The sequence below is a fragment of the Rhea americana genome, unplaced genomic scaffold (genome assembly GCF_003343005.1).
Source record: "Rhea americana isolate MKP2758 unplaced genomic scaffold, rheAme1 scaffold_137, whole genome shotgun sequence".
Lineage (NCBI taxonomy): Eukaryota > Metazoa > Chordata > Aves > Rheiformes > Rheidae > Rhea > Rhea americana.
Window position 1 is genome coordinate 2075632 of NW_028185450.1, and position 12513 is coordinate 2088144.

At 34.4% G+C, this 12513-nt stretch overlaps 1 protein-coding gene across 5 annotated transcripts in view; it reads right to left on the minus strand.

The window, feature by feature from the left end:
- The window catches only part of RYR2 (ryanodine receptor 2), a 449981-nt gene that overhangs the window by 98999 nt on the left and 338469 nt on the right, over positions 1-12513 (minus strand). For all 5 annotated transcript variants that reach the window (XM_085298277.1, XM_085298276.1, XM_085298275.1 and 2 more), the window contains 3 exons: positions 9301-9350; positions 3225-3285; positions 1222-1460 (listed from right to left, as the gene is read on the minus strand). In XM_085298277.1, the coding sequence (XP_085154403.1) occupies positions 1222-1460; positions 3225-3285; positions 9301-9350 (350 nt within the window). The remainder of the gene's footprint in view (positions 1-1221; positions 1461-3224; positions 3286-9300; positions 9351-12513) is intronic.

Sequence of the window (12513 nt, forward strand, 5' to 3'; positions counted from 1 at the left end):
ATTTTTTTCTAGTCTCTTCCTCTAATATAAAATGTTGGGGTTATAATAGAATTAATACTTTAAGTAAAAAAGCCTACAAAACAGAGCATCAAAGCTACATAGCTGGCTCTTTTCCATAAGGTGGTTTCAGTTCTGCTGATCTTTTGGAGTTGGGTATTTTTACATAATAATAATAATCTCAGATACACAATCCACAACAACCATTTCTGTACGTGATCACACCACAGGGCAGCTCTGTAAATGTAGTAATACATTTAGGTATCAGCAATAGTCAAGATGTTTGTCATCAGAGTAGTACAATAAAATAATATTACTGTTACAAAGATCTGAAGGGCAGTTGCATGCAAGAAGAGTTAGCTTTTCCAGTTATGCTCCAGACAAAATAACTGGGCATAATTTAAACTAATAACGCTTACTCAGTTCATAAATTATTAACTGGATTTTTAAAATCAGTAAGAGGTATGTAGAATAGTTGGTAAGAAATAACTTACAAGTAAGTAAGAATCAAAGGCTAATTAAGTTCCAATACATGGAATATCAGAGATCAAAAATTATAAAAGACATGAACATGCTCATGCCTGAACAAGTGACATACAGTGAACAAGTGTTCACTCCACTGRTGACTTTTACTCCACTGATGACTTTTTCCAGATACTGTCAGAATCCTGAACTTTACAGAAATAATACAACRAAAAAGGTAATGTTTAAGTTTCAACACATTCAAATCCATCAATAAATCACTCAAACTCCCTGTTAACTTAAACTGTGTAAAGAGGCATTTGTAAGATATTTTTATGGCAGTCTTTTGAGCTTTCTTCAAAAGTCTATGCAAACATTAATTTTGCACTAAACTGTTCTGGTAGTATAATCTTTTATAGAGCTATAAACAGCAGCAAAGACAGATTAAGTTATACAAAGTAATTTTTTACTCAGGATCTTGCATAAAGTCATAGTAAATCTACGATGGAGTCAAAAACAAAATTGAGCTTTCAGACTACCTAATCACAACYACATCCTCTTCCATATTTATACAAAGTCTAATAAAACCTATAGACTTTGTTCTAAGCTGATTACAGCAAACATTTGTTTAAATCAACAATTCTGTCAAAGTAACATAGAATTTGTCCTTCGTTAATAGAAATCAGAGCCTAATACTGCTTACATTGTGTTTGACTTTACAGATATTTTAGCAGCATAGCATTTCTAAAAAGCAATACATACATATTAAATCTTCCCCGAACTGGTGCTGTCCAATATGCTCAAATAATGAAGATAGCACTGGTAGGAGAGCCACTGTGGTATAATTAATGATTTGTGTCACTCCCTTTGGCTGGCTTCTGGTGTGTGTAAACTGGCCTTGCTTAAGATTTTCCATTGTTTTCTCCAGATCTTCAGCAGCATTGTCCAAAAATGCTCTCAATGCCATCTTAACAGACTCCAGACCAGTYTTCATCACAGTCCTGTATATAGCATTTAAGGAAAAAAGAAAGAGAATATGCCATTAGACAAGTATGAAATAAAGCCTGGCCTTGGTAATATGAACAGATAACAAAGATCTGAAGAAAAATCTTTCCAGATTCTAAAATCTCATAGAAACACGACCTACTGAAACACTGTTTCGTAGGTTCTCCGCAGAAGAGGGATGCTTTATTTATCCCACTGACAAAATGCAGATATTTTTAAACAGGGATTAATTTGCCTCCAGAAGAAAAAAAAAACAAACAAACAAACAAAACAAAACAAAACAAAACAAAACAAAACAAAAGTAAAAAAAGAAGAGGAGACGGAAAAATGCGTAAGCCTGCTGCTATTCATCACTCTAAGTAGAGAAAAACTATTGCAAGCTGTATCTCAAAAATTCTTCCCAACCATGATGATCATATTTCTGCCTTCAGGACAAGAATCAGGGAGGAATGAGTGAAAGTCACCAAATCTATAGATTAAAAACAACCAAASAAAAAAACTATCATAAAAACATAACTGATTATATAACTATAATCAGTCATACAATGGCATAATCCAGGAGAATTATTCCCACGCCTGCTTTAATTAGCTTTAGTGTAGAGATCTTTGTTTTATGGAAAGAATCTATTTATGCATGTACATGTATGAAATAAATCCAAGTGAGAAATCCTTGACTGACAGATTTGCGTCTTTTTTTTTTAATTTACAGTGTAAATATATACAGTTTTAATGGCAATATTTACAAACTGTCACATAAACTCTATAAATGCTTTAACTTTCATCTGGAGATACTTCTACCTCTCTACCAAAAGCTATGTTGGTGATCTCTCCCTATATTTGTATTGCCCTGTATGATCGCATAGAGTATGGACATTTTATGACCAGAAATCAAGGTATTGCAATCTAACGGATTACTGTGCAACCAGTGAGCCACATTGACTGTGATCATGACTCTACCCCATAGCAAATGGAGAGTAAAATACATCCATTTAAGCAACTCAATATGTGAACATATTGAGAAAAAGAGCTGATGTGGGTCACTTGCATGTAGCACAATGATTTAACTGTTTGAAAGTAAATGCAAAGTGAAAAAAGTTAGCTCAAATTATCATGAAGCTAGTTTAAATTATCATGTTTTGCTTCACAGTTTCCAAGATTTAAAAGTGAACTATCAATACAAATACTTGATTGCCCAGCTGATGAAAAGGAACTTATTACTCTTCAATATTTCAAGACTGTCTGTCTCATCTATTAACCTTGCAATGGCTCGAGTAGTTCAATTTAAATTAACTTAAAAGTACCACTGAATTCAATTTAAAGGCTCTTTGTTTGTGTTCAAATTAGACCCTAAATTAACTTTGCAATGAAGACATTCTGCAAGAGACACATAAACTGCACTCCATGTGCATTTAACTCCTAAATATTTTGATGAAACAGTATAAGCGGAAGAGTAAATATTTTCAGTGTTATTTTATTTTGAAGACAGTCTCAGAATCAAAACCAGAAGAATGAACAGCCAGTGGTTTTTGAACATCACTAATCTGAACTGAGAGAGTAACCTAAAAATACTGTTCTGTCAATCCCTAGATAATCTAAACTAGTAATTGCTTTCCAGGGGGAATTCTTTTTAATAGAGCAACTTCTTTCCTGAGTTTGGAAATTCTGTAGCCTTACACAGGTAGCCCATATGGGATTTTATATGGGCTAAGTTCTCTTTTAAAAATTTTCCTTCATACTTTAGAAAATACATTCAGCATTACCTTGCATCCAAGGTCTGGCCCAATATATGAAGACAGTTGACGATTGATGCTGCATCATTTCCTACATAAAAAGGAAAATATCCACTAATTAAGTTTCGTATACTTTAGAGCATCCCTACTTATTATATCTCTGGTTTTAACAAAACAGTAAATGGCATAGTAGAGGGGCAGTTCAACCTCTGCATAATTTCAATAGTCAAGTTAAAAAACATGCATTTTTATGTCTTTCCCTGTTTACACAAACACAGTAACTACAGGCAGTAAAGCATCTCTCATGAAATTGCTGAGGCAGTCAAGAAAGAAGCACTTAAATGTGAGGTTAATTAAAGCTGCAGTGTATTGACTGGTTTTCAYTTAAGTTCTATAAATTTTACTTTATTTAAGTACATATGAACATATATGTTCACTCTTTTAGTAAAATAAAACCTCCCAAGCTGCTATTGCAACATTGACAGGAAGAAAACATTTATATAAAATGGCATCAAAAAAGTTAGCCCGCTTGTATTACTAAAAGGCTGCAACTATTTGTAATGGGATCAGGTGTACCTCACATGAGTAACAATCTCTGATACAACATGTACTTCCCAACATTGACGATTTTTTTAATATATATGTATACAAAAAGAGAATACACACACACCTTGTGTGCACATGTRCATACTAAAACATTGCCATATATAAGTCACCTCTAAGATCACTTTTTAAATCCAGGACAGATTTAGGCTATATAAATTTCATCCACAGGTTATTTAATTGAATTTTTAAAAATATCTCTGCAAAAATGAAAATATTCTTTCCTTGCTTYTATCTTTAAAATTTCTCAATTCAAAACAAATTAAAATAAATCAAACGTTCAGACAGATTCCTAAAAATCCTGTCATATGCACATGGTGTATTGTATTTTATCGGCATGTGTTATTACACTTGAAAATACAAGTGAACACAGATAAAAGCAGTAATTGTTTTTGTGAAATAAAGATATAAAAAGAGAAACTGCAAGGAAGGAGTGGGGGGTTACTGCAGCATTAAGATTTTTCAATGGTATCAAAATCAAGAGTTATTTTTGTGGTGYGGCTCCACAGCAGATTAAACCAATCTGAACCATCGCTTCCATGGCTGCCCTTAAGCCTGCAGCCCTACGCTCCTTACACTGGCATCGGTGCTCATGCAATGTTGTAGTGAGCAGATAAGGAAGCTGAGGTGGCCCAAACAAAGCTTACCAAAAAACCCCCCAAAGGTTAAGGTTTTTTTCCAGCTCCTGAGTTATTTTAATGCTCTGAGGACAGGCATGCCAGAGCTGATGAAGAGGAGGGGCATATCATCACTATGCAAATAATAGCAGGGATAAAGGGARGTACTTGAGGCAACCCTGACAGACTGGGGCTTAGGCTGTCATGAAGTAGCACCCTACCATTCACAGTGCTTGGGTATATGCTGCATGCTACAGCGCACTACAGAGACGCTCACTCCAGTTCCTGGGAAATTCACCTTGGCTAACTCTTTGYATTATGCAGACATATTTCAAGACCATACACTCATCAAGAATTAGGTACTCTCTATGCTGAAGATCAGATGGAAGAACCAAAAATAGGTCTAGACATTCTCAAAACCAGACAAGGTTTAGGTGTATCTTTATAGCAAATATCAAAGTTTGGTTTTTTTTGTCCTGATAATAAAATTGTCATGAATTCTACTAAGATATGAAAAATATGTTCTAAAGGAATGTTAAAAGACTACCCAGTTAAGCAATTTTTAAAAGGGCCTACTTAAGTGCCTCACACCAGAAACTACCTTCCACGTGACTACCTTAAGTCAAGCAAGATTAAAAAGGGCTTTGAATTTACACCTGCAATATTGCTAGAATTCACCTTTGTGGCACAAATTGCAGACTTAATCACTTCTCCAATTAGTTACCATAATACACATTTTATTTGGAATCATCTAACTTAAGTTTACTGGAAATTGTTTAGACAACCTAGTAGTTGTAGTACTGATGTCAGTTAGTTCTCCTAGAACTAACTCTCCTAGAACTCTAGCACTAACTCCTATCTCTCTCATGAGTCAATATAACATTAGTTTGGCACCATACAACCAACTYTTTTCTTTCTTAAGTAGACCTCATGATTGTGTAGATACTTTAACAGGCAAATCACTTTGGGAGGTGGATTTGCACAACTGAATTTTGTAATTCTGAAGGTAAGGCAATCTGTAAATTTTGGAAGACTGCAGTATAAAAGCATTTCAACGACATGCTTACCACTTTCTATGTTGAAATAAGAAGCAAGGGCAACCAGCTTASTACTTTAAAAAAACACACAGAAAATCATTTCTCTTAAGTCTAGTAATACATGTAGTTCAATCATAATTATTCATAATCATAATTTCACAATTTCAACCAGAGTATCAGAGCCAGAGTATCAGAGCAGAATTCAGTGAGCATCATGTATTCAGGCCTCTTCAATTTAAATTGATCCAAGTACTATACTTTGGCCAGGCATTACCAATACAAAAGTAAAAACATGCTTTCAAAATTATTGTGAAACTTCTTTCCTGGAGTGTCTCTTGGCATTTATAACTGAGGACAGGATCTGTGATAGACTATTACAATATGCAATTCGCTACGAAATAGTTTTTGGTTCAGGGGAAATTCTGGGTCTTACTGTAGGTGGAAGTCATGCATTTAATTGTTTTCACTGTGTTTTTAACATAAAAACACAAAAAAGGGTATTTTGAGTATTTTTCTGAAAAATGCTACAGTAACAAACTCCAAACAAATTCTTTTAATGTCAACATTTCAAGAATTTAGTTTATTTCAAACCTGAGATCAGAAGCAAATTTCAGATGACCAAGATTTTTTTAAACTGAGTAATGAAACTTGAAACTAGGGAGTTTAAATTGAAATTAGTTTTAGTATTATTGCAAACATATTGCAGTGGTTAAGAAGGCTGTGAGGGAGCTCACTAGCTTCTAACCACCCATTCAATTCAAAGTATTAAAATTCTCCCTCTTATTGAACATTCTATATTGAATCATCATACAGTATCTTCATTACAAACCAGCTCTATTTACAACTTTTTCATGTCTAATTCTTTCTCAGAATGTCAATTCTAAAAAACAATTGTTTAAAAGGCAGAAGAAAATGAACAGTGTATCTGTAATTTCTATTAATGTATTTTGCTATATTCCTACCTTAAATTTAAAATGTTCGTTTTATTAATTAAAAATGTTCTTGGTTTTCAGAAGTCTGAAAGCTAGATACAAAACAGTCTGAAGACAGAAATGAACATTCAGTACAAAAACATTTTGTATGTCATGAGAAGAGAGCAGCTGAAAAGAACAATAGTACAAAAACTGAAACAAGAGCTGCTCCTTAAAAAAGCTCTCAATATTACCAAATGTTAACAATAATAGTTGAGACTGAACATACGCAAACATTAAATAAAAATGTTCAAGAGACTGTAAGATTAAAAGTATCCCAGGAGCTAGTAAAAAAATTAGGTAGACAGCTGGACCACTGCTCAGTATCTATTACAACTGCAGCTGATCACATGTACTACACAGTTTATTAAATAATGTGAGGCAAAGTCTTACATATTTTAGAAAGTAATACTTTTAATAAACCAAGAGGGAAGAATTGCTCTACTGTAAAAGTGCCATGAATATTGACTGGAGGATGCCTCACTGGAAGGTCTCTGATAAATTCAGGATGTAACTAGGCGGAGAAAGCCTTCTGTCTCCTTTTAGTAACTCCTTCTGAAAACAAGTGAGCAAAAGCAGGCCATTCTTATTTGATGCTAAGTTAATTAGCTAGTTAATTTTTGTTTCAGATTGCATAGGAATGTAATACTGATACTGAGATAAGAAAGTTAAATTTATGTGGTAATACAGAAAGAACGTCTAATCAGAGTTAAACAACATTGAAAAAGTGAAGTAAATGAGTCACAGAAATTTGCTTTTTAAATTGAGAAAATACAAATTCAGATGCTTAATTCACCAAAATTACTCACAGAAAATTTCAAAAGCAGTCCACTAATAAGTGAAGTAAAACAGCAAGTAAATCAACACAGTCTTAATGATGTACAACACAGCTCTCCAACAACAAATTACTAGGGTCCAAATCTAGTTTCACAATGAAAGGAAATAATAATTCCCTGCTGACTGACAATTCCATAATCCTGAGTGACAGTCTTAGATATCAGATACAATTACCTGTTTAAGTTCACTCTGGAAGACTTCAATGCTTAACTTTCTATTTTGTCAAGACTTCTATATCTATGTAATTTTCTATACTGAGTTCAACCTATGTGATTTTCACATGTGCAGGTCTATCTTCAGAAGTCCCATTCAAATTCACAATAAACATAAGTCATCTGTATGGAATGTCTATAAAATAGCAAGCTTCATACTATCCACAAAGGTTATTATTCAAAGTGCTTCCAGAATGCACAAATAATTTCCTAGGCTCTAAGGATGCTCTGCAAGGCTGTCCTCAAAAGTATATTCCCCTCTTCTACAAAGACCTTGTCTTTGCAGGAGAAAGTGCAGTTCTTTCGATCACTTTGGCTACCATGATCAGTCAAAGCTAATTCTCAGTCAAGGTATGGCTAACTAGCTAAGTCATCAAATAAGTGTCTTTGACTTTGTCATAACTCATGGAAAAACTATAATATACTTTTGTGAATTAAAAAACAAATGTTTTCCTTTGTGAAAATGCACACACRGTAGTGAATTTTCATCTGATCCTGTCCCACCTGTCTCCTTCTACCACCTGAACCCAGGACAAAATTCTTCCCACAGCCCAACAAGAATGAAGAAGGCTGAGAAGTAGAATGCAAACCACTCTTTCTTTATTACTGAAGAAAGCTGCACTGTCTTAGATTTTGACTTCAACTGTTCATTTTAGAAATAATTAGAAAAATGGATTCACAAAACAATGAAAACAATTTGCAAAACTTTAATAGTTTAGTAATGCCCAAACTAGTTGATTCTTGTGAAGAAATAGCCTAGAGTATATACCAGAGTTTACGTATACGTTTGTAACATACTTCACCCTTCACAAAGAGCTGTAAGAATGCCACACAACCACAGAAATAACTGCATTCCTCCTCTGATTTTTTGACTTAAAAGGCAAATCCACTCAGCTCATCCCAAAATATATTTAAAAATAATACCCCTAAACAACTTCCACTCCTTCTCAATCTACCGGTTTTGAAAAGGTCTGTAAGCTTTTGAAACACCGCACTACAGCAGCAAATGAGAACCTTCCCTTTCAATGGAATCAGATATGCAGGAATTGAGTTAATATATATTATCTTTCAAATTCTAATCAGCTAGATAACTGTCCAGTTAGACATGCTTATGGATGCTGAAGTTTGCAGTGCATCCATTATAGAAGTTATATGCATACAGATGTGTGTTTTCAGATCTCCTACCATTGCAACAYAAGAAAAACTGCAGAGTAAATGACTGTACCACATATCTTATATAATGTATACACTTGATTTCACTTTGAATTGACTTCAATTAAGTGATTTTCAGGTGGCATAAGACAAACACCAAGGCCCTACTAGATTCACWTAATACTGGAAAGATAGCAGACATGCATATGTGGAGTCAAGCACATCTGGAATATGTAAGAATTCCACAGAACATCACTAAGCATTTCAGCCCACTACAAACTTTTCTTAATGACTTTCCAATAGTGCAGTTCCGACGCTGTGTTTTTCCAGTAGCAGGCCCATAAAAGTTGAAATAAAATAACAAATATGCAATTATAATTAGTTTGGTGAAATTCTTTGGTAGGATAATGAGTTCCAGGTATTAGTTAAATAAAACAAAACAAAAAAACAATCTCAAACTGATAACTACAAAAGCGTTCTTTTTCATCTAATAAATTCCGTGATCTAACAGCCTAGATCATTAGTGGTCTGTGAAGACCATGCATTTCAGCCGTGCAGCATGCAACAAAGCAGCCATCTAACACAATGCAGAAATGGCAAAAATGGCAAAAAAAAAACCAAAACAAAACAAAAAAACAAGCAATGGCCATGCTAGTATTTTTCAAGGGTCTCCTTACCAAACAGTGAAATCCTATGCCTGACAAGAACTCCAAGTTTGCAGAACAGGCTGAAGACAAAAGAAAAATAAAAGAGAAGAGAAAGGAAAAGGAAAAAAGGGGGGGGGAGAGGGAGAAGAAAGAAAAAAATAACAGCTGATATATGAGCAGGAAAAGCAACATGATGTCACGCAGAAAGAATCAATTATCTGAGCAGAATGTGGGACAGAGTACTAAAGAAAGAGTTTTTAAGTGCATATCCTTAACAAACATGGTTAAATAAGCACATATTATAATTAAGGAAACAAAAAAAAAATTAAAAGCAAAGCTAATTAATATAAAAGCGTCCTATATGAAATCCTACATGGAAATAACCATTAAAGCTGTAAAAGGGAAAATATGGTCAGTGTGCTATTGAGGGTATCACTGACAATCTGCAAACAAAAGGTAAGGAAATCAGATTAATTGAAGTGTTTGATGGCAAATGTTTTAATTAGTCCAATTTGGATCTTGTCATCTTGAATACAGTAAGAATTTCTTTTTAAATGCACTGCTTTTTAACATATTTAACTTGAGCCTCTTATATGGCTAAAAACAAAAAAAAATGACATGATCAATGATTTACTTTCACATCTTTAAATTAATCGTTTTGCTGATGAGCGAAGCTCCATTCAGAACAACGAAGAATGAATTTCTGTGTTAATTCATAGAAGTACACCATCCTACTCAAATTGACCTGGCCTCCAACTCTACAAAAAAGTTTAGTTCAATCTTAATGATCTAGTTCATTCTGAGAATTTTCTGGGAGGGTAACATCAATTACGGTGTTATTTTTTGTGCTGCAAAAAAACATATCTGTCACAAATGACATGAATAGTATCATGTCATTTTATTAAGGTATTTAATCAATAGGCACATGCGCCAGCTATCAATCTCTGATTTAAAAGCAGAGATACCCTAAGCATGCCTGCAGTTTCTGGATCGGTCCACTGGATCTGAACGTGCTGTTCCACCGAGACCAGAGCACAGTACCAAATGCAAATGCTTTTGCCCAGAATCGGAAGAGCTGGGTTACTGTGGTGCTATTAGCCAGTGCACAGTGACCCACTATAGCAACAGCAATTGCTCTATTTTAGAAAAGAGTCTGGTTGCTGCATGTTCTGGGATCTCTGCTCACTTTTTGTTCCATGAAGCAGACATATAATGCATAGTCTGTTAGGAGGATCCTGGCGCACCCAGTTCAAAAGGAAAACTTGTACAGAAGCTCATATAAATATTGCATCAGTTCAAAAAAAGATATTTAAAAGTTCTCAGTCTTACTTTCTAATCATACCAATGGCACTCAACTGACTGTAACACTCAGCAGAAGCCATTTTTTCACAGTCATACTAAATCGACTATGTGTCTCCAGTGCAATTAGTTTAATTAAAAAAAACAGAAAGTCCAAATGGCCAATACTTGGATTCATGTCCAGAACTAATTCTATATAACTGCAGTAGTAAAGGGACTAGTAAGAGGTCTACTAAAGAAGAAATGTACAAAATTCAATCTTGAAGAAACYGGTTACAAGTAATACAGAAGATAATTCTAGGATACTTCAGGAAGAGGTCTGACCCACATTTTCTCCAAAATAGATCTGGATTTAATGTATTTGCTGAACACGTAATAGCTGTTGCATTTGCTGACATGATCACTACATTACCCAAAATGATACTCTTCCATAGCTTAATGAATGCAAACTTRTCTTCATTGGAAAAAAGAAAGCATACAGAAACTGTTCTTACTTTTGAAGGAAATACTATATAAGAGCTGCTCCTGAAGAAATCTAAAGGCAAAACTAAACAGAAAATCCAAAATTCAGCTTTGACAATTTCCCATACTGAGGRGAAAAGAAAATCACCAAAAAATTATGGCATCCTATTAAAATGGCCCAAAACATCTCTCAAGAAATGGATCATACAATGTAGTTTCCATAACCTTTGAGAATTAAGAAATAAACTACACAGTAGCATTGGTTATAGCTGTAATTCATCTAGGTTTCCTAGCATGTGTTTTCTTTTTTGCCCTGACACTTCTCTCCAGGATTTCTGGATGCCAGCTTCAATCAAGTTTAAGAGCAGCTCTGATTCTCTTACTAGGTAACTACATATTCAGGCATCTCACATACAGCAACATAGCACGTGTGTTGACGTCCTGAATCTATGCAGCATGTATATTGATATATCGCAGTCTGACCTATTCCAGAAGCATGGGGTTTCTTGAACAGGCATGACCTCCCAAATGGAAATATATTTTTATCCAGGACATTCTAGACAGAAATATGGTAGCTTATACAATGGAAAATTAACTAGATGCATACATTTTAAGAGAGTTTTTTAATTCTTTGAAGAAGTCATTCACTCAAGCTGTCAGACCAAATAAGTCTATGAGATGACACACAGTCAAGAGAACTATTTCATATTTATGTTTGTTAAGGATGCTAGAAATTTTACTCAGTCATCACACTATCTTACCAACTCCCCACGTCTGTATGACTGTCAATTGGCTGCCTGCCTCAAGCAGCAGCAACTCAGTTTTGCATGTTTTAGTATGCAATAACAGCCAAGAAGGCAACCATGACACTTGTACTGTGCAAGCACGCATTAGGACCGTCGTTAAGCTTGCACTGCACCTTACCAAATGGGGAGGGGGGTGTTAAATTCAATCAGAAGCAAGATTAAGTACAAATATATCTTTGAGACAGTCAAAAAATGGATAACTTCAGAAGGATCAAGCAAGCTGAGATGTACGTCATTTACTACTACTGTCAATATTAAGAAAATCAAATAGCAARAAGAGTGCAACTCTTTTACAAAGCATTTTCACTTTTTATAGGAGATAGTAATAATGCTACTTTCTGAAACTCAGTTATAGATAAGTTTTGATTTCAAACCTATCATGAAATTTTGCAATAAYAATGACTTCTGTATACAGAATGCATTTTTTTACATATTTCTAACAGTGAGAAGTGATACACAGTTATATTGCCTATGCAGCAGACTGTGCAACTGATGTATTGTTGCACATGCTGATAAATTTCAGTTCCTGCATGCTAATATAACTACAACTAATTCAAAAAAACACCATCACCAACAAACCCCTACATAATCATAACTATGAACTCTCCTGCATTTTAGAGGATTTTCTTAAGAGGAAAGAAAATGCAAAAGGCTTAATTTATGCATTCATAAAAAT